The sequence below is a fragment of the Heterodontus francisci genome, chromosome 1 (assembly GCF_036365525.1).
Source record: "Heterodontus francisci isolate sHetFra1 chromosome 1, sHetFra1.hap1, whole genome shotgun sequence".
Taxonomy (NCBI): domain Eukaryota; kingdom Metazoa; phylum Chordata; class Chondrichthyes; order Heterodontiformes; family Heterodontidae; genus Heterodontus; species Heterodontus francisci.
The window spans coordinates 54,818,868-54,841,437 of record NC_090371.1 but is presented as its reverse complement, the minus strand read 5'-3'; the positions used below and the strand labels follow the sequence as shown (position 1 = coordinate 54,841,437).

The window sequence follows — 22,570 nt, the reverse complement described above, 5'->3', positions numbered from 1 at the left end:
GATTCTTTCAGCCCATTATACCCGTGCTGATGTGTTGAAAGAGCTCTCCAGTAAATTTCATTCCACTGCTCTTTCCCCATAGACCTGGACACTTTTCCCCTTCAAGTATGTAATCCAATTTCATCTTAAAAGTTGATATTGAATCTGATTCCACCATCCTTTCAGGCAGTGAATTCCAGGTGATAACAACTCACTGTGCAAAAACATTCTCCTCATCTCCCTTCAGGTTCTTTTGCCAATTTCTATTAAATCTATGTCCTCTGATTACCAACCCTTCTGCCAGTGATAACAGTTTCTCCTTATTTACTCTATAAAAACCCATCATATTTTGAACACTTCTGTTAAATCTCCCCTTTGTTTTAACGAGAACAATTCCAGCTTTTCTGATGTCTATACATAACTGAAATTCCTCATCCCTGGTCTAATTTTGGTAAACCACCTTTTTACCTTCTTCAAAATCTTGACATCCTATCTAAAGTGTGGTGCCCATAATTAGACATAATACTCTGGCAGGGGCCTAACCAGTGATTCATAAAAATTTAGCATTATAAAGAAAACTAAGGTTTCTATTAGATCAGCGAAAGGGTCAATGGACAAGAGAATACATGTAATGAATGATGATTGTAGTAGTAATGGGAAAAGCTTCTTCAGCTATGTTGCAAGCCGTAGGACCATCAACGACTGTGTTGGACCATTGAAAGATAATCGGAATAGGATAGAAAGTAGTGTAGGACAGAGAAACCAAACTACTTTGCATAGGTCATTACACTTGAGGATCATGCTCGACTGATAGCATTAGGTGGTGCTGATAACAGTAAAATGTTAATATTAAAATAGATAAGGTTATTGTCTTAGATAGAATAAGGAGCTATAAAATAGATCAGGCTTCCAGCCCAAATGATAGCCACGTTAGGGTCGTTCAAGAAATGGGACCGGTGCTTTGTAAGCACCCTGGCCATATCTGTAATAGCTGACTAGAGTCAGAGACTATTCCCTCAGACTCAAAGGTTGCCAACATAGACAGGACAGAACTGGAAAAATATCAGTCCATTGGCATGACTTCAGCTGAGTTCTGGAAAAGATGACTGTGTCATACAAATATGACCTAATTTTTTGAAGAAATCACTAGGTTAGTGGATTTGGGACATTGCCTGCCTGGGTTTTCAGAAAATATTTGATAAGGTGCCACAAAAATCAAGGCTTCTCTGCAAGACACAATCTTGTAGAATTAGTGGTAACATAGAGAGATACAGAACTGAAACAGACCCTTCGGCCCACTGAGTCTGTGCTGACCATCAACCACCCATTTATATTAATCCTACATTAATCCCATGTCCCCGACCACATCCCCACCTTCCCTCAATTCTCCTACCACCTACCTACACTAGGGGCAATTTACAATAGCCAATTTACCTATCAACCTGCAAGTCTTTGGCTGTGGGAGGAAACCAGAGCACCTGGCAAAAACCCACACGGTCACAGGGAGAACTTGCAAACTCCACACAGGCAGTACCCAGAACCAAACCCAGGTCGCTGGAGCTGTGAGGCTGCGGTGCTAAACACTGCCCCACTGTGCCACCCTGTGCTGCATTGAATTGAGAATTAGCTGAATGCCTGTAGGCAGAAAATTTTTGTCACGGGATTTGGATCTGCCTAGTGATCTGTTGCCAATGCTAGTCCACAAGGATTGGTGCGAGGACCTTCGGTCTTTACTCTTTTTATTATTGATTTAGCGGTAGGTGTTGGGAGAATAATAAACGCATTTGTGGACGATACCAAGTTATGTGTGAGAGTTAGGACTGCAGAGAATGCTCTCTACCTCAAGCAGGTCGAAATGAGTTAGGGAATGGGTTGATGCTTGGGAAATGATGTTTAACTTAGAGAAATGTAGTGCTATACAGGTGGGACGGTCTAATTCCAAATATAAAAACACTCTCCAGGGAACATAATAGAATTGTGAAAGAAAATGATATGTGTTAAAGTGCATCAATCTCTAAAGGTTCATAACTAATGTCATGAAGCAATAGATAAAGCAAAGTGGGTTCTAGAGTGTATTTACAGGACAATTGACTACAAAAACAAAACATACCACTTTGTCCCTATACAAGACCTTGGTTGGACCTCACTTAGAATACTCTACCATCCCTCCCTGGACTTAGCTTCAGGAAGCTTCTGGAGAGGCAAACATTCCAATATTAATTTTCTTCAAATGGGTGAAATCCTTGTGGAGGTGTGACAGATGGTGGCAGCTTGCTCAACTAATAGGGGATTCTATAGTTAGGGGAGGTTAGTCAGGTCTACACCTGAACAGGACCGTGATGAATATCCTTGTAGGAAGGTTTGCTAGTGCTGTTGGGGCTGGTTTAAACTAGATTGGCAGAGGGATGGGAACCTGAGGGCAGTTTCAGAAAGAACAATTTCAGGGCAGGGAAAGAGAGTGAGTGACTCTGAAAGACAAAAGAAGCAAAGGTTAAAAAGTGTGAGGCACAGGAATTTGGCAGTGTTAAAAGATATTTATTTAAATTCAAGGAGTATAGCAAATAAAGCTGATGAGCTGAGGGCACAGAGACACATGGCAGCATGATATCATTGCTACAACGGAAACTTAGCTTAAAGAGGAGTAAAAATGGCAGCTCATCATCCCTGGATATAGAGTTTTCAGGTGAGATAGAGATGGGGGATAAAAAGGAGGGGGTGTAGCATTGTTGGTTAAAGAATCAATTACAGCTGTAAAAAAGGGGCAGCCACACTAGTAGGAGTGTACTATAGACACCAAATAGTGAAAGGGAGATAGAAGAACAAATATGTAGGCCAATTTTTGAGTACAAAAACAATAGGGTATTAATAGTTGGGGATTTCAATTACCCTAATATCAACTGGGATACAAACAATGTGAAGGGCACAGAGGGCACAAAATTCTTGAACTGTATTCCAGAGAACTTTTTTAACCAGCATGTAACAAGCCCACGAGACGGGACACAATTCTAGATTTAGACTTAGGAAATGAAGCTAGGCAAGTCGATGAAGGAGCAATGGGTGACCATTTTGGAGATAGTGACCACAATACAGTTAGATTTAGCGTTATTATGGAAAAGGACAAGAATAGAACAGAAGTAAAAGTTCTAAATTGGGGGAAGGCAAATTTTACGAAGCTGACAGGTGACCTGGCAAAAGTGGACTGGATACAGCTACTTGAAGGAAAATCAGTGGCAAACCAGTGGGAGGCATTCAAAAGCGAGATTCTAGGAGCACAGTGTAGATATGTCGCCACAAAGAAAAAGGGTGGTGCTGCCCAATCTAGAGCCCTTGGATATCTAAAAGCATACATGGTAAGATAATAGAAAATAGGAGTAGGCCATTCGGACCTTTGAGCCTGTACCGCCATTCAATATGATCATGGCTGATCGTCCAAACTCTGTACCCTGTTCCCGCTTTCTCTCCATATCCCTTGATTCCTTTAGCCCGAAGAACTATATCTACCTCTTTCTTGAATATATTTAATGATTTGGCCTCAACTGCTTTCTGTGGTAGAGAATTCCACAGGTTCACCATTCTCTGGGTGAAGAAATCTCTCCTCATCTCAGTCCTAAATAGCTTGCCCCTTATCCTTAGCTTGTGACCCCTCGTCCTGGACTCCCCCACCATCGGGAACATCCTTCTGCATCTAGTCTGTCCAGTCCTGTTAGAATTTTGTAGGTTTCTATGAGATCCCCTCTCATTCTTCTAAACTCTAGCGAATACAAGCCTTATCAACCCAATCTCTCTTCATACGTCAGTCCTGCCATCCCCGGAATCAGTCTGTTGAACCTTCGCTGCGCTCCCTCCATAGCAAGAACATCCCTTCTCAGATAAGGAGACGAAACTGCACACAATACTCCAGATGTGGTCTCCCCAAAGTCTTGTATAATTGCAGCAAGACATCCCTGAAGCAGAAAAGAAAAGATTATGATGGTCACAAAAAACTTAATACTTTAGAAAACATAGAGGAGTATAGAAAGTGCAGGGGTGAAGTAAAAAAGGAAATTAGGAAAACAAAGAGAGGACATGAAAAAATATTGGCAGGTAAAATCAAGGAAAACCCAAAGATGTTTTATCAGTACATTAAGAGGAAGGGGATAATAACGGAAAGGTTAGGGCCTATCAGACATATACAAGGGAACTTATGCGTGGATGCAGAAGATGTGGGCAAGGTTCTTAATGAATACTTTGTCGCTGTCTTCACAAAGGAGAGAGTTGATGCAGACATTGTATTTAAAGAGGAGGAGTGTGAAATATTAGATACAATAAGCATAATAAGAGAGGGTCTGACTTCCTTGAAAGTGAATAAATCACCAGGGCCGGATGGATTGTATCCCAGGCTGTTAAAGGAAGCCAGGGAGGAAATAGCAAATGCTCTGAGGATCATCTTCAAGCCCTCACTAGGTGCAGGTGAGGTACCAGAGGAGTGGAGATCTACGAACGTTGTACCATTGTTTAAAAAGGGTGCAAGGGATAGACCAAATTATTTTAGGCTGGTCAGTCTGACCTCAGTGGTGGGCAAAGTATTAGAATCTATTCTGAGAGACAGGATAAACTGTCACTTAAAAAGGCACAAATTAATCAGGATAGTCAGCATGGATTTGTTAAGGGAAAGTCGTGTCTTACTAACTTAATTGAATTTTTTGAGGAAGTAACAAGGAGGATGGATGAGCGTAGTGCATCAACATGGATTTTAGTAAGGCATTTGACAAGGTCCCACATGGCAGACCGGTCAGAAAAGTAAAAGCCCATGGGTTACAGGAGAGTGTGGCGAGTTGGATCAAAAATTGGCTCAGTGACGGATGTTTTTGTGAATGGAAGGCAGTTTCCGGTGGCGTTCCACAGGGCACAGTGTTGGGTCCATTGCTGTTTGTGGTATATATTAATGATTTTGACTTAACTCTGGGAGGCATGATTGGGAAATTTGCAGATGACACAAAAATTGGATGTGTAGTTGATAGTGAAGAGGATAGCTGTAGACTCCAGAATTGTATCAATGGTTTGATTGAGTGGGCAGAAAGGCAGCAAGTGGAATTCAATCCGGAGAAATGTGAGGTAATGCATTTGGGGAGGGCAAACAAAGCGAGGGAATACACAATAAACAGGAGGATATTGAGAGGGGTAGAGGAAGTAAGCGACCTTGGAGTGCATGTCCACAGGTCCCTGAAGGTGGCAGGACATGTAGATAAATTGGTGAAGATGGCATATGGAATACTTTCCTTTATTGGCTGAGGTATAGAATATGTCAGGTATGTCAGCCAAGAGCGATGTCTCAATTCATTCCATCTTCGCTGCCTCCGGAGAATCCTTGGCATCAGGTGGCAGGACCGTATCACCAACACAGAAGTCCTCGAGGCGGCCAACATCCCCAGCTTATACACCCTACTGAGTCAACGGCGCTTGAGATGGCTTGGCCATGTGAGCTGCATGGAAGATGGCAGGATCCCCAAGGACACATTGTACAGTGAGCTCGCCACTAGTATCAGACCCACCGGCCGTCCATGTCTCCGCTTTAAAGATGTCTGCAAACGCGACATGAAGTCCTGTGACATTGATCACAAGTTGTGGGAGTCAGTTGCCAGCGATCGCCAGAGCTGGCGAGCAGCCATAAAGGCGGGACTAAAGTGTGGTGAGTCGAAGAGACTTAGCAGTTGGCAGGAAAAAAGACAGAAGCGCAAGGGGAGAGCCAACTGCGAAACAGCCCTGACAACCAATTTTATCTGCAGTGCCTGTGGAAGAGTCTGTCACTCTAGTTTTGACCTTTATAGCCACTCCGGGTGCTGCTCCACAAACCACTGACCACCTCCAGGCGCTTACCCATTGTCCCCCGAGACAAGGAGGCCAAAGAAGAAGAAAGAAAGAAGATAGAATACAAAAGCAGGAATGTAATACTGGAACTGTATAAAATGCTGATTAGGCCACAGCTGGAATATTACGTACAGTTCTGGTCATCACAGGAAGGACACAATTGCTCTGGAGAGAGTACAGAGGAAATTTGCAAGAATGTTGCCAGGGCTTGAAAACTGCAGCTATGAGGAAAGATTGGATAGGCTAGGGTTATTTTCCTTAGAACAGAGGAGGCTGAGGGGTGACTTAATAGAGGTGTACAAAATTATGAGGGGCCTTGATAGAGTAGACAGGAAGGACCTGTTTCCCCTAGCAGAGAGGTCAATTACCAGGAGGCACAGATTTAAGGTGATTGATAGAAGGATTAGAGGGGACATGAGGAAAAACTTTTTCACCCAGAGGGTGGTGGGTGTCTGGAATTCACTGCCCGGATCGGTGGTGGAGGCAGAAACCCTCAACTCATTTAAAAGGTACCTGGATCTGTACCTGAAGTGCTGTAACTTTTCTATGGTTCTATGGTTAATATTATTAAGATCCTCGGTCCAATTTTGACCTGGCATTGTACTGCCTTGTCTGGGCATGCATCGTGGGCACATCACCATCTCCGCATGCAAAATTGGACACCGACGAACTTCTAACCCAGCATTTCAATTAAAATAAATAAGGTCATCCCTTTAAAATTGGTAGGTGGCAGATTCACAATTCTTTTATCTATTGTGTATCGAACAAAGGCTCAGGTTAATCACTTTTTAAAATACCTGCAAATCGCCTGCAGATGTGGTACTGTAAATAATTTATTTTACTATAGTTTACCAGGAAATAAAACAAATCACCAAAATGTATGAAAAGCAAGGGGACAATTTTAACCTTATCTATCTGGCAGACACTGGTGAGTAGTTAAAATCTTTCTGGTTACTTATGTACTGGAAAGCTGCCACCTGATCAGGTGGCAAGGAAACCCCAAATGCTGCTGAGGTCCTTCTTTACATAAGTATGTAGGGTTCCACTGATGTCATCCAGACCCTACTATCATTTTAACAGGTGCCTGAGCAGGGAAGCCACTGTACCATTTCCTACCAGATGATGACAGTAAGAAGAGAAGCCAGGGCCAGAAGAGGCACAAACAAGTGTTTTTGTTTTAAATTAACTTTCCTTCTAGTGCCAGGAGGACCTGGAATGCTGCTCCAGGCTCCACAAGGAATGCTTAGGTCTCCCTTGCAAAGGACTCTTCCCCCTTCCCAAACGCATGTCCCCTAATGACATGGCTCCCGAAGTTAATCCGCATTAATGGTGTCCGTGGATGACCTTTTCGGCTTCTTCTTGCTGATTTCTTGCCCAGGAGTTAAATTGGCCAGGCCGCATTCCTGGAGCAATGGGTGAATTTCCAAATGCCATTCTGTCCAACGACCTAAAAACCAACCAGAGTTAAAGGCCGACATTTTCAATTGCCCATTGGGGCATGCTTTGAAAATAGTGCCTCCAGCTGGTGTGTCAATGTCCCACACCTCCAGGACGTGCTTGACTTTTCAAAGTGGGGGTGTGGGGGATTAAGTCAGTAATCTGTTTGCCTCCACTTAAGTTACTTGATGAGCTTGTTTACAGGCCGAGGAAGGCAATTTTCAATTTGGAAATCATTGAACCCGATCAGTCTGGTCCACATTAGTGCACAGCTGTCGGGTTCAACGTGGGCAGAAATGAAGGAATTTTTTATGTTGCAAACCTTTGGCACCTGCGGGATCTTGCTTCAGTTGGAGCCTTTCAGTTGGCTGTTTACCAACTTTTGTGCACGTTGAGGTTGCTGGTCCTCTTCTAGCTGGCTTCCTCTCTTCCATAATGGCCACTGTCTGCCTTTGCCACTCATGCTCTGCAGACAGTTCCCGTCTCCTGGATACACTCAGCGCCAGTGCTGAGCTCACATCTGGCCCAATTAGGGCATTTACATTTACATTGCATTAGCGACGCAGATGTGGCACGAGGTCAGGACCTGGAAATTATCTGGGCGTCAGCTTCCTGACGGCGAATTGAAAATCAAGCCCAAAATCAGGGCCCAAGACTTTGTGTAGATAATGTGTTTAGCTGTTTCAGAAGGGCAGGGTAATGTGCTTAAATCTGAAATAGTTAATCAACTAGTCATGATCAAGCTCGAGGACTGTGTCATGAAGACCCCCACCTGCCAAGAATGAGGCATATTAATTTTGTCATATGACATTGATTTTAAACTGTTGCTGGAGCGAGGAAATGACTTGTTAAACACATCAGCCATGGCTGGAATAAACATTTACATACTAACAGACAGTGCTTGTGGAGTCAAAGGACCATTTCCTGACACATTCAACCCACAATGGACTTTGATCACCGGACATTGAAGGTGAGGAAGCTCACATTCCAAGATGACTGCTAAGATAGCCGAATCCACAAACAGACATGGTCAATCCAGCTCATCACATGACTAACCTGCTGGGCAACCTGAGTCTTTTTGAATTGTACAGACAGGTTGAGTGAGAAAGACTGTTTGCTCCTGGACTGTAAAGACCTCTCCTGGCTGGCTCGCCACAGCCTCTCCTGTCTGCTCCCATCTCTTTCTCACGGAACTCCAAATCCACTGAAGACATGAACCTCAAGAGAGAAACGTCTCCTATATCGAACAAGATTCAAGAAGAATACTGGCCCCAACGAAAAGCAAGATCTACCTACAATCAAGGACTCTACAGCAAGCACGAAGAACAGTAACCAAAACCATCATCAGATATTGCCTCAAACTTTTCCACTTTATTTCTTCTGCTCTTTTCTGTCTCTATCTGCATGTGTGTTTATCACGTATGCATGCTAGCGTGGGTGCATCGTGTATCCATAGGTGTTAACCGAATTATAGTTTAAGTTTAATAAATTTTAACTTTTCTTCTATAAACCTGAGAAAACCTGTTTGGCTGGTTTCTTTGCCTTACAATTGGAAAGTGGTGAACAAGGATTCACCAAGGGGGAGCTAAAAACACGGTGTGTTTAAAAGTAAACCCTGTTACAGTAAGACCAGGTGAAGGCTGAGAGGGAAACCTAGACCCCTTTCTTACCTGGTCGTAACAGAAATTGAGGGGCTTCCATCCTGGATTTTATCCACAGACAAATGAGAGAAATTGGAAGTGGGAAGCCAAATTGTTCCCAATCAAAAAAGAGAAAGATTTCAATACAGGCTTTCTTGTGGTTGTGTGTACTTCAATACTAACATGTCTGCAACTGTAGCTAGTAGCTCCCCAAGCCAGGGTAAAGTATCTTGAGATAAGTTAAAACACTGTCAATGGAGGAGCTGAGAAAAATGGCTGAGCAGTGTGGGATCACTCTACGTGGCAAGGCTAGAAAGTCTGTACTCCTAAGACTAGTCGCTAACCATTTTTCGCTTGAATCTGAAGAAGCAGAAACAGGGTTAGAAACAGACTCTGACAGGGTATCGTTAGCAAAGATACAATTGGAACAGAGGAAACTTGAATTTGAGGAAAGGGAAAAAGAGAGAGAGAGGCAGGACAGGGAGAAAGAAAGAGCCTTCCAGAAGGAACATGAAGAAAAAGAGAGAGAGGAGAGGGAGAGAGAGAAAGAACCTTCCAGAAAGAATGTGCAGAAAGAGAGCTAAGGTGGTTTGAGTTAACTAGGGGGCAACAGAGTAACCCCAGTGAAAGCATGGCCAATATGGAAGAGCATAATTCAGGGCTGGGTATCGAATTGTTAAAACTATCTCAACTAATGCAAAAATTCAATGAGGGAGATGTAGAAGAATTTTTTGTGTCTTTTGAGAAACTGGCAAGGCAGCTAAAATGGCCAGCTGAGACTTGGCCTCTTTTATTACAAAGCAAGCTAACCAGAAAAGCCTATGAGGTTTATTCCCAGTTGCCAGATGAGATTATCAGATTATGAACAGATGAAAATGCTATCCTCAGGGCATATGAATTAGTACCCAAAGCCTATTGCCAAAAGTTTAGAACCCTCAAGAAGCAAGCTGATCAAACATATCTGGAGTTTGAAAGAAGTAAGCAGCTGGCTTTTGACCAGTGGCTGAGGGCTCTTAAAGTACAGCTCAGCTATGAGAATCTCAGAGAAATAATTCTGGTAGAGGAATATAAACACTCTCTCCCACTCTCCATAGAGACCCGTGTAGAGGAGCAGTGGGCTCAGAGAGACCGGCAAGCAGCCATTCTGGCTGATGAGTTTGCTTTAATTTATAAGTTGGATTCCCAGGGGAGAACCTTTCCTAATCACCTCCACAAATCCGAAAAGGACAGAGGCTGGGAAGGTGATAGAAGCCCAAGCAATCCTGGGAGGGAATGAAAAGCAGGAGTCACAGCGGGTCCTCCTCCAGCCAAAAAGGAAGGTGCTGTGAGCAAGAGTGAGACCTGGAGACCTGCGTGCTGCCATTGTAATAAAGCAGGGTATTTAAGAGCTGACTGCTGGAAACTAAAGGGAAAACCTGTAGCGTTAATCAGGGCACATCTGCTCAGTGAAGACAGGAACCTGACAGAAAGCACTGCAGAACAAGCTGTGGCATTAACTGCAGTAAGAGTGAGACTCAGGAAGCTCACAGCTGCAAGTACAGGAAAATTTAAAAGGATTCCTGAAGGTTATCAGGGTTTTGTATCTGAAGGGAGAGTAACTCCATAACCTCAAGTGGGGCAAGAAAGCCCATAGTAATTCTCAGGAACACGGGGGCCACTAGATCCCTTTTACTGGGAAAAGGCCTGACCTTTTCCCCAGAGAGTGCAGTGAACACCAAAATGGTGTTGAATGGTATTGGAGGGCAGTGTATGCCTGTACCTGTACATCGGGTGCATTTAGAGTGCGACCTAGTTTCGGGACCGGTGACCGTAGGGATTGTCCCAAGGTTGCCTGTGGATGGGGTTGCCCTGCTCCTAGGTAATGATCAGGTGGGGGTGAAGGTGGTAGCCACCCCAGTTGTGAAAGAAAGACCGCAGGAGTTCAGAGAGACAAGGGCAGTGGCAGGAGATGGACCTCTGCAGTTTCCCTGAATGCGTATTGGATCAGGCTATGATCAAACCAGTTGCTCCAGAGGAGACTGCATTGGCGCTGCAGGCAAATGGCCATGAGGTCTGTCTATCTGAGACTGTCTTTGGAAAGTTAGGAGATCCAGGGAATGAATTAAATGGATTTTCCATAGCTGAGGCTCAGCGTGCCGACCCAGTATTGCGAGAGTTAGCACAGGCTGCCCAGTCTGAACTTGAAGCAGAGGGAGTCCCTGATGGCTCCTATTTAAAAATGCGGTATTGATGAGGAAATGGAGTTCTCCTCACAGACCTGAGAGCAAGGAGTGGACAGTGGTGCACCAGTTAGTGGTGCCACAGAGGTACATATGAACATACGCATTAGGAGCAGGAGTAGGCTACTCGACCCCTCGCGCCTGCTCTGCCATTCAATAAGATCATGGCTGATCTGATTGTAACCCCAACTCCACATTCCCGCCTACCCCCGATAAACTTTCACTCCCTTGCTTATCAAGAATCTATCAACCTCTGCCTCAAAAATATTTGAAGACTCTGCTTCCACTACCTTTTGAGGAAGTGAGTTCCAAATTCTCACAACTGTCTGAGAGAAATATTTCTCCTCATCTCTGTCTTAAATGGGTGACCCCTTATTTTTAAACAGTGACCCCTAGTTCTAGATCCTCCCACAAGGGGAAACATCCTTTTCACATCCACCCTGTCAAGACCCCTCAGGCTCTTATATGTTTCAATCAAGTCGCCTCTTACTATTCTAAATTCCAGCGGATACAAGCCTAGCCTGTCCAATTTTTCCTTGTAAGATGGGCCACCCATTCCAGGTATTAGTCCAGTAAACCTTCTCTGTACTGCCTCCAACTCATTTACATCCTTCCTTAAATAAGACGACCAGTACAGTACACAGTACTCTCATCAATGCCCTGTATAGCTGAAGTATAACCTCCCTGCTTTTGTATTCAATTCCCCTCGCGATAAATGATAAGATTCTATTAGTTTCCCAATTACGTGCTGTACCAGCATACTAACCTTTTGCGATTCATGCACTAGTACACCCAGATCCCTCTGCATCTCAGAGGTACTGGAGAGAAATAGTAAGAATGGCCCATGAAATTGCAGTGGTTGTACATGCCGGTACACAAAAAACCAAAGCCTGCATAAGACAGCAGTTTGACTGGCCAAAACTCCACAAAGCTGTGGTGGAGTACTGCAGGAGTTGCCACGTGTGACAGGTTGAGGGGAAACCCCAACCTACAGTGAAATCTGCATCCCTAAGTCTTGTGTTAGGAGGCCCCTCCAGCAGAGGGCTGTTAAACTGTAAGGGACCCCTGCCGAGAATAAAAGGGGACAGGCAGGCACAAGGCTGGCAACAGGTTAGAAAGGAAAGGGGAAAAAGGTACCAAAAGGGAAGGTTAAAGGAAGTCTGTGAAGAATCCCAGATGAAAACCCCTAATGTCCAGTCAGCCAACCCCCAAAATGTTTGAAAAATTAGACCCCACATCCTCCTATGTAAATGTTGACACTAGAGTTGCTAACAGCATTTGCATGCACCTGTAGAGACAAAGAAAGTCCTCAAGAGGGCAGAGAGACCTCACCTAGTCGAAGTGCCGCAGGGGAGTGCAGCAGAATCTGGACAAATGCCTGCAAGCAGGAGTGTCCCAGAGGATAAAGGGAAGATTAGCAAACAATTCTCCCCCACAGTCAGGAAAAAAGGACACCAGCCATCCCTTGAGGTGAAAAGCTTTTGCATGACAAATCAAGGCACTGAAAGTGAGTTCAGAGTGGAACCACCCACTGCCACCACCCTGAACAGAACTTAACCTGGGGCTAATTAAACCTAACCATCCCCCTTTGCAGACCTCAACCGGAACAAAGACCCTAGGCAGTCATGGAAATAGGAAAACTGAAGAAAAACATCCCCCAAAAAATCACATGTTTATTGGGATACCAAAAAAGGGTAGTTAAAGTAACACTGCCACCAAGAAAAGACAGGCTGTAATAAGTTTTAGGATTTATGAATGAATGTGAATGAGAGAGAGAGATGCATGCTTTTTTCCTGTATATTATATTTTCTCTTTCGACCCTTTTGAATGAATGTGCTTTTCTCAAATCGCATTTCATTCCGTCGGGTGTGGTGATGTCATGCAGACCCCCACCTGCCAAGAATGAGGCATATTAATTTTGTCATATGAACATTGATTTTAAACTGTTGTTGGAGTGAGGAAATGACTTGTTAAACACATCAGCCATGGCTGGAAAAACATTTACATACTAACAGACAGTGCTTGTGGAGACAAATGACCATTCCCTGACATAATCAATCCACAATGGACTTTGATCACCAGACATTGAAGGTGAGGAAGCTCACATTCCAGGATGACTGCTAAGATAGCCGAATCCACAAACAGACATGGTCAAACCAGCTTGTCACATGACTAAGCTGCTGGGCAACCTGAGTTCTTTTGAATTGTAAAGACAGTTTCAGAGATAGAGACTGTTTGCTCCTGGACTGTAAAGACTTCTCCTGGCTGGCTCGCCGCAGCCTGTCTTGTCTGCTCCCATCTCTTTCTCACGGAACTCCAAATCCACTGAAGTCATGAACCTCAAGAGAGAAAAGTCTCCTACTTCGCACAAGGTTTAAGAAGAATACTGTGCCCCAACAAAAAGCAAGATCTACCCATAATCAAGGACTCTACAGCGAGCTCGAAGAACAGTAACAGGGAACCCTAGACTCCTTTCTTACCTGGTCATAACAACTGTCAGAGCTCCCAGCCAGTGCGATATTATAACAGTAACTAATGTACGTAATGATGTAAGACATGAATTATCTTTTCACCTTTTTTAAAATTAGTTTTCCTTTCTCTTTAGTTCATTTAAACTTATGAATGTAAGATGAGCCAGAGTTATAAAGCTTGTGCACTTTTCTGCCAGATTTTGAATTATTTAGGAGAAAAAAAAAATCACAGTTTAATAATGACAAACCTAACCCAAGAACTCTTTAGTTTTGTTAGCCAAAGGTATGTTGCTCTTGAGTAACTAAATGTAGGTTTGGTCCTCAACCTAGAAGTATATAAACATTGCAGAGGTGTGCTAGTAAGCTTATCAAAACTGCTTATAATTCTAATAGTAAGCATTTCCAAAACATTAAAGAAGTGGGGTCTGATTGGTAAATGGAGCGTAACCCATTGCTGCAGTGGTGGGATAAGGGGCAGAAGCTGGATGGATTACCTGAGTGGGTGGGGGCTGGAATTTGATGTCAACTAGGAGTTCTAAAGGAACGCTGGCATCATCCTAGTGAATCTACACTATACACATGCTCTCTGGCCATTTATCCTGACATGTTTCTGTTGGCAAACTGCTGTGGTGAGTTGAGTTCCCACTCAGTGGAGGCAGCAGGTGGCCGTGGAGGTTTTAACCGTTGGGTCTTATTGTGCCAGCCCACTTCCAGTCTGGAACAGGGTTAAAAGGGCACAGAGCAGCTGGCAGCAGGTGACGATCAGGCAGCCCTTGTATTCTCTGCCACCTTCCAAGTAAGTTATGAGGAGTGGTGGTGGGGGTGTTTCTTTCCAACCATCCCGTGGGAGGGAAATGAGGGCAGTCCAACCTTCCTTGTTGGGCCTGGAGGAGCACTCCTACACCTTCGAGCCCCACAGAAAAAGTTTTCGACTTACCTGAAGGGCCTCATCTGTCTTCAGTGCAGCTGCAGACTTGCTTCTGCCTGGCAGGAAAACCACTGTGACATCCATGCTCATCCCCAGCAGTCCCCACCCACCATTTAAAACTACTTTGTGTTCTGCCTGACATACAAGGGCCCTAATTCACATAGCTTTGTGTGGTTCCTGCCTGCTGCTTGTTTACTACCGAGAGGATAGGGTTAAAACCAACTATATCCTTGGTCTTGTCCTCTATGCGCCTATTTATAAAATCCAAAACACAATTGTCCATTTTTATGGTTTTATCAACCTGCACACTCACGCCTATAAATCTGGCCATACATGAAGTGTCCATTTTTCGGACACTACCTGGACTACTATTCTCCCAATATGGCAGGCAGGAAGTGCACGCACATTTTCAGATCTCTGTAACAACTGCAGCTACAGAATATCTCTTGCTTGCGACAGTCAGTGAGCTCCTGACTACAGATCACTGTGAATACAATGGGCTAAATTTTCGGGTCCTGCTGAGGGTGGGAACGGACGCAGACAGGGCCCAAAAATACTGGCGCCAGTCGGCATGCCGTTTTCCTGACACCGTTCACGGTGCCAGCCATTTTGGCGAAGATGGGTTTGGGGCCAGCAGAGCTACCCGCCTTCACCAGGCAGATAGCCGAATAGACTCGTTAAGAGTCTTATTAAGGCTGCTTAAAGAAGGCCATTTGGGATTCCAGGTGGCTGCCAGTTTCCCGAAATGACGGGGGCATGTTTAAATGCCTGGAGGCGGGCACCTAGCGGCATGCCAGGAGGGTGGCCAATGCTCCAGGCAACACTAGAGGCCTTCCCTGCTTGCCTGAGTGTGAGAGCTGTCAAAGACTGCCCTGCAGATGGATTCCCCCGATTCCCCTAAAGTGGTAGCTTGGCTGCTGTATCTTTTTTTTGTTTAAACTTTTAAAAAAGTTGATCAGAGGATGCCTCCATGTTGAAGTGCCCTCTCAGTTACTTACCATCCATTTCAGGCTGCTGCTCCTCTCAAGCTGGAAGGCCTCTGCTTGGCCCTTCAGCTTCAACAGCCTGGATGCCTCCCTTTATTGGACAGGGAACCGGTCTCCATGCCAATTAAGCGGGCGCCTAAGTGAAAATCCCTAACAGTGACTATTTCCCTCCGGAGACGGGCTCGGAACCAGAAATAGTCTTAATTCCTGTTTCCCGTCCCCACCACGAAAATCCAGTCCAAGGTGAGGACATCTGCTGGGGTCAGCTGTTTACAATTTGTTTGACTGAAAAGCACTTCAGTGTGGCCTGTAACATTAGAGACCGGCATTGATACAGTTAATGTTTCACGCTGCAGCTTTAACAGTTCTGAGTTTGTTTTTGACGTCATTGCAGCCTGCAGATGGCAAGAGAAATTGCATTCTTAAAATGATAAAATATTGATTTCAGTAATCTTACAAACCCTAGAACCGAATCTAAATAATTAAATTGTGGTTGCGCAGTAGGTTGGTAACTGTAGGTAGTGGTCCCAGTGAGAGACATAATCCACAGTTTCAGCCTTCCATCAAGTAGTCAGAATATTTTTTTATCCCAGGTGTTCATGCTAATTTAAATATATCCACTTTGAAGTCCTGCAGTGCATCGTAACCAATTTCAAGTTTCAATCCCAGCTCAAACAAATAAAATTATCCTCTGACTCATTATGAATCAGAAGAGCATACCACCTAAATGCACATTCATGATCTGCATTTTAAAAAATGATTTTCTAACACCATACATTGATCTCAGGAACTTTTTGTTTGATTCTCTAAGGTTTTCTGATTAAAGGGGCACTGGATTCACTACCAAGCATACACATCCATCACCCAGAAGGGTTTGAGGGTCATGGTGTGAAGATGGGTCGTTGGGTTTACATTTTTTTTTAAAGATAGGATTGTTGGATTTAAGGCCTTTTCCTACTTTTAAAAATTCTGTGGTTCTGATGTTTAATTACTTCACGTCTTTAGCTGGAGGCCACTCAAGAAGCAGGAGCCGCAGCACTTCGGAATGCCTCACAAAAACTCTTCGAACATTATCAAAAGCAAATGGATGAACTAGAACAACAGCATGAAGAACAGAAGCACAGGCTACAGGTCAGTGCGATTAAACATCAAATTAAAAGGTATGGACAGAATGGATAAGACAAACATTTGCCAGAATTGCATGTCTTTAGAGGATAACATGTTGACAGGAATCAACTTTGGTAAGTTTCTGTTCTTCATCAGACCATTAAGGAAGGATATGCTGGAGACCAGGCACTACCTACATAAAGTAAAAGCAAAATACTGCGGATGCTGGAAATCAGAAATAAAAACAAGAAATGCTGGAACCACTCAGCAGGTCTGGCAGCATCTGTGGAAAGAGAAGCAGAGTTAACGTTTTGGATCAGTGACCCTTCATCGGAACTGACAAATATTAGAAAAGTCACAGCAAGTGAGGTGGGGGTGGGGCAAGAGATAACAATGGAGGTCTAGATTGGACCAGGCCACATAGCTGACCAAAAGGTCACGGAGAAAAGGCAAACAATATGTTAATGGTGTGTTGAAAGACAAAGCATTAGTACAGATTAGGTGTAAATACACTGAATATTGAACAGCAGCAAGTGCAAACCTGAAAAAAAACAGTGGGTAAGCAAACTGAACAAACTAAGATGAAATGAAATAAATGCAAAAAAAAAGGATTGTAAAAAATGTAAAAAAAGAATGGAAAAAAAAAGGAAGAAAAAATAACTAAAAACTACCAACATAAAGGATGGATTACATTCTATTGATCTTCTTAACAGCAGCATTGGCAGAGGCCTTGGAGCAGACTGCCTGCCAGTCCGCTCATTTGTGGCATCTTGTGTGTTGTAAGGTGAACTAAAACTATGTGAACAGTGCCAGAGCCAGAGGCCCCAAAAACCAAACAACCATTGACATTTTACATTGGCAGGTGTGCTGATCTGTCATTTTAAGTAGAGTTTAGCTGACAGTTTATAGGAGGAATCAGTTAGGTGCAATAAAAAAAGAATAAACTTTGGTGTGAATGTTAACCCCAAAAATATCTCACTTCTTTTTCAGACTTTTGCTGAGGAGCAGGAGAAAAATTTAGAGAGAAGTGTGGAAAATTACAATAATCTGATGTTAGAACTTCAGCAGAAACAGAACAGAGCCATGGAGCTGGAAAGACTAATAGACAGGATGGAAATGGTAAATGGAATGAGCCTGAAGGAAGATAATTTGTTGCCTTTGGACATGAATCCACAACATGTCTGCCCTCAAGTTTGCTGATAACGGGGTCCTGAATTTCCTGAGGTGGCCTTAAGGTGTAGATTTGGGCTGGAGCATAAATTCCTCTCTCCCACTGCAATATCCCTGAACCTGTTTGAAATTCTAGGGTGAGACGACTTGAAATATTTCAGGTGAGCATCCATGGCATTCCCAATGTTACTGCGGCACTGCCTGACCAGAAGAAGAAATATTTTCCGTGAATCCACAGGGCTGTAGAACCATCTGAAGTGTTGTTCTGTTTCAATAATGATTCATATTGACCCGAGGGAAGTTCTGCTAATTAAAGCCTATACATAGCCCTTTGCAACCATACTAAGAAGGGGTGAAGTTTGATTTTTTTTTGATCTGACAGCAAAAGTTCAAGTACAGGTTGCACCTGTGGCATTCAACGTGAAAGATGGTAATGCTGTTCATGTGAAGTGCCTGGCATTTGTTGGCCACCCAATGAGAATTAAGCTCAATACTTGAAAGTAGTATAACTATCCTCTTAGTAAGCAGAGGTAAGAGTTGTCTATTTAGGTGAGGTGGTTCTTTAGTGATTCAGGCCTGATGCTGGCAGCTCCACAGCATTCCAGGGCAGATGATGATAAACCAGCAGTTAGATCTGTCAACAGGGCTTGGGGTTCTTCCAGTTTGGTTGCAAATAGTTGTAAAATTCATTCCCCTGTTGAGAGGGTGGTCTTTGCTGGGCAAGCAGTGGGATGTTTCCCAGTGCACTGGCTCTGCCAGTCTCTGCCTAATCTCTCCGTGCAATAGGAATCTCTCTGTGCAAAAGGAAACTCTACCTGTGTAAATATATCAGAAGCTGAGGCTTTTTGTGATGGGTTTTATCAGGCATCCAACTAATCAAATAAACTTGCTGCATTGCTCCAAATGGGTTGTGTCTCTAAAGCCACAAACCTTGCTTGGAAGGACAATGGGGTAGAATTTTCTGTTTTTGCAACTGAGCTTTTTGGATTGCCTAGATGCAACTCAAAGAGGAATATTGAGTAGGGAGAATCACATGCCAGCATCAGAGCCTCCCTAATTTTCTACCAATACACATATTTCTCTATGTGCTGTGCCTGGGTTATCCAATATGCTCAGGCATAATAACAGGGAAACCTTTCTCAGGATCTATATTCGTGCTCATACATCTCTTTCCCTGTTTAAGTGCCTACGGTACAAAAGCTGCCCCCTTTACTGAAATCCTAATGAAATTACACATTTGAAATCTAATATTGCATCATTTAAGATGCAGTAAAGCCTGAGAAAGGAGCAAGATGAGAACACTCTGAGGTTTAATTTCCTCCGACAGTGCACTGGTTAGGACATTCACAGACAATTCCTATTTTAACAGGGGCTGTTATATACATTAACATCTGTCTTAAAATAGCATTCAAAGGAAACTTATAGTAACCAAAGTACTACCAGAGGAAATCACAACCTCCTGCAGATCCTGAGTAAAGCCTAAAGAGGCAAGGAGGATAGACTAAATGACGTTTTCTCACTCCTAACTTCTTATATCATTATGAAAGTCAGTGTTAACTCTATAATTTTTTAAATATGCTGTATTTTAAAGGCTTCTTAGAAGTTACAAATATTTTATACAGGAGAAGAAAGAGTTGATAGAAAGGAAAGAGTCTGTGGAAAAAGAAATGGAATGGAAGAGGTCTACTTCTATGGATGTTCCAGACAACTCAATGAGGTAGGAATTTTACTTCACTGACAGATTATCATCAATGTTTCAGCTTGTCTTCCATTATCTCATACTTTCCATCTCCCTGTCAATGGGGGTGCTTGGGTGGTGAACCAGCTGAGCTGATTGTCCATCCTTTATAGAATCTGCCCAATTTTCATTTCCATGGAAATCAGGATGGTTCTATAATGAGCATATGGGCAGCTCCAGCAGGTTGTTGTGCAAGCAGTAAAAGTGAAAATTGCCCCGTTTGTCTTTTTGTTTTTCTGACTCTTGCTATCTCAGTATCATTCTCATGTACTTTTTCAGAATATCTGTGACTCTTTTTCTCTGTATGCCTCACAATTGTTTCTACCTGTCGCACCTTCTCTACTTTTTTTTATGGTGTTTTTTACTCTTTTTAGCATCAGTCACTGTCTTTAAAAATAATTAATTAACAAAGATGAGTGCGTAAATAAATAAATGGCTTGCTTTTCACCTACTGCAGGTACATTTATGAATATTTGTACTGTAGTTGCATACAAACACAAAACAAAATGGACCAAGTAATCCCACACTGTCGGGCTGCCATTTATGGTACCACCGCTCCCCACCCTCCACCCACCCAACCTCTCCGCATGCCAGCCAAACAGTCTCCTGGGCGAGGAGAAAGAAACAAAGAAAAAATACAGAATAACAATTAGAGGGGACAAAAAAAAACCTTGAGAAAATCCCTTTTCAATCCCAAAGGAGAAACCACAGAAAATGGGAGAGTGGGAGATGTATTTCTCAGTATATTACCTACCTTTTATACATAGTGATGTCAGCCACACTAGGAACTCATTGAGCTCACTTTTGAAAAGAAACCAGTGAAAACCTGAGTGGAGCATGTTGGCACAATTTATAGGTGCTCAGGAAATGATGAGATGCAAAAATGCATGTACTTCCATTCCTTAAAAAAAAAATTAAATTAGTTATTTATTAACTACTACTTTATAGACATACTAACTGTCACTATTCAGTCCTTGGGATGTTTATGACAGAGACACTATAGAAATGCAAATTCTAATTACGATAGTCCACATCTTTCTGAGTGTTCCCTAATTTCCTCCTATATTGTGGACTCCAGAGAGGCAGCTTTCTGACATTGCACTGCATGTAGAGACCTTTTCCTGTCAGCTGTGCATACCAGGAACTGAGGCACACACGCATATTTCTGAAATCCGCTCTCAATGATCGAAGCTCCCACCAGCAGTGCAAAAATGGGAAATATCCCTTATAGGTTTACCCCCAGCTGAGGCGAGACTAACTGGGCCATAATGTTCTGCCTTTCTCTTTCCCTTTCTTTAAATGGAGTGTAACATTTGCCAACCATCACTGCTTTGGCACAATTCCTAGTTCTAAAGAATGTTGAAAATGATGATTGGTGCCTCCTTTATCTTTTCCACAGCTTCCTCCTTTGTTCTGGGATGAAAGAAATCTATTTTTAGTCCCAATCATCACTGCCCCACATTATAATTAGTGCCATTCAGTCTCCAACTTCTAATACTTGACATATTTACATATAAATATTGCAAGAATAGTAGCCTTAACATCTTGTTTTTAGATTTCTCTTATATCTTTATAGTCTTATGCAAAAACCCTTCCTCAGTCCTACTAAAATCAAGAGACATCACATAGACTAGCACTCTAACACTCAGGCAACCTTCACAAAAGTTTTAAAGCATAAACATTGACGTTCTTCCCCTTGATGCCATGGAGGCAATATCCTGGGCTGTGTTTACGGATCCTGCTGGGGGAGGGCGTGATCATGTTAATAGGGCTCATTAATGGGGCGGGGGGTGGATGGCGGTGTTGAGACTTTCATGGGTGTGCATGGGCTGCACGCTTTTGTTGGGGCAGACCAGATGAAGGGATACAGATACACAGTGGGGGGGGGGGGGGGGGGTGTGGGTGGCAGTCATAGCCACCCCAGGGAATTACCTCTACCCCATAAAAGGGTGAACGGCACAGATGGGGACTCGGCCATTGACAAACAGGTGCCTTTGGCGCATTGCAGGTGGCGGGGAGAGTGGACAGTAAGTGCTTGGGAAGTGCAGGGGATTGTCACCCTCCTGGCATTGCAGGGGCAGAAGAGCTAGGGGCCAGGCAACCAAGGACAAATGGGCAGCCAGCTGACCACAAGGAAGGCAGCAGCTGGCAATGAGAGAATGACGCTCAGACTTTGGGCCTAGCGGCAATGAGGAGCAACACTCTCCACAGGAAGGGCAGAGCTCAGGGCATTAGGTGAGCAGAGGAGAGATACAAGGGGCAGGAAGGACACAGAGGCTATACTCTCAGCGTAGGATCTACAGCAAAGAAGGAGCTACCTGGAGTTGATCGACAGCCAGTGCTGCAAGAGACTGGGTCTCTATAGGCTCACAGATGGTCACAGATCTCAATGACCTTGTCGCCAAAGACCTCATACTTCATAGCACTGGCCACCATGCCGCCAGCAGCTGTCAAAGTCACTGTGGCCCTGAACTTCTTTGCTTCTAGCTTCTTCCAAGGAGCAGCTGCGGGCCTTGGTGGCATCTTGCAAATGAAGCTCTATTTGCCAGTACATTCGGTACATGACAGATGAGGCCTCGCAAGCACAGAGAGAAGTGGGTTACCCCACCATTGCTGGATTTCCTCAGGCACAGGGTATCATCGATTGCACCCATGTGGCCATCAAGGCACCCAGTGACTGCTTAGTGAGCTTCATCAACAGGAAAGGCTTCCACTCCCTTAACGGTCGACTGGTCTGCGATCACAACAAGAGCTTCCTGCATGTTTGCACTTGCTTTCCTGGCTGCTGTCATGTCTCCTTCATCCTCGGCCACAGCTCTTCACACCAACCCTCAAAGTCTGTGGATGGATCCTCGGGGAAAGGGGATACCCCTTGAAGAGATGGCTGCTGACACCTCTACGAGAGCCCCCGACAGAGACAGAGGCATTATAATCGATGTCACCTGCTTACTAGGACAACCATTGGGCAGGCCATCAGGTTTCTGAAGATACGTTTCCTGTACCAGTTGAGTAGTACCCTCCAGTTCACTTTTGCAAGGTCTCTCTCTC

The 22,570-nt window shown here is 43.8% G+C and overlaps 1 protein-coding gene across 1 annotated transcript in view; it reads left to right on the top strand.

Annotated features, from left to right (window-relative positions):
• Positions 1-22,570, top strand: part of LOC137377668 (coiled-coil domain-containing protein 68-like) — a 62,348-nt gene that overhangs the window by 26,400 nt on the left and 13,378 nt on the right. Inside the window, exons 5-7 of the mRNA XM_068047610.1 lie at positions 16,513-16,638; positions 17,605-17,733; positions 19,407-19,501. Coding sequence (XP_067903711.1) covers positions 16,513-16,638; positions 17,605-17,733; positions 19,407-19,501 — 350 coding nt within the window. The remainder of the gene's footprint in view (positions 1-16,512; positions 16,639-17,604; positions 17,734-19,406; positions 19,502-22,570) is intronic.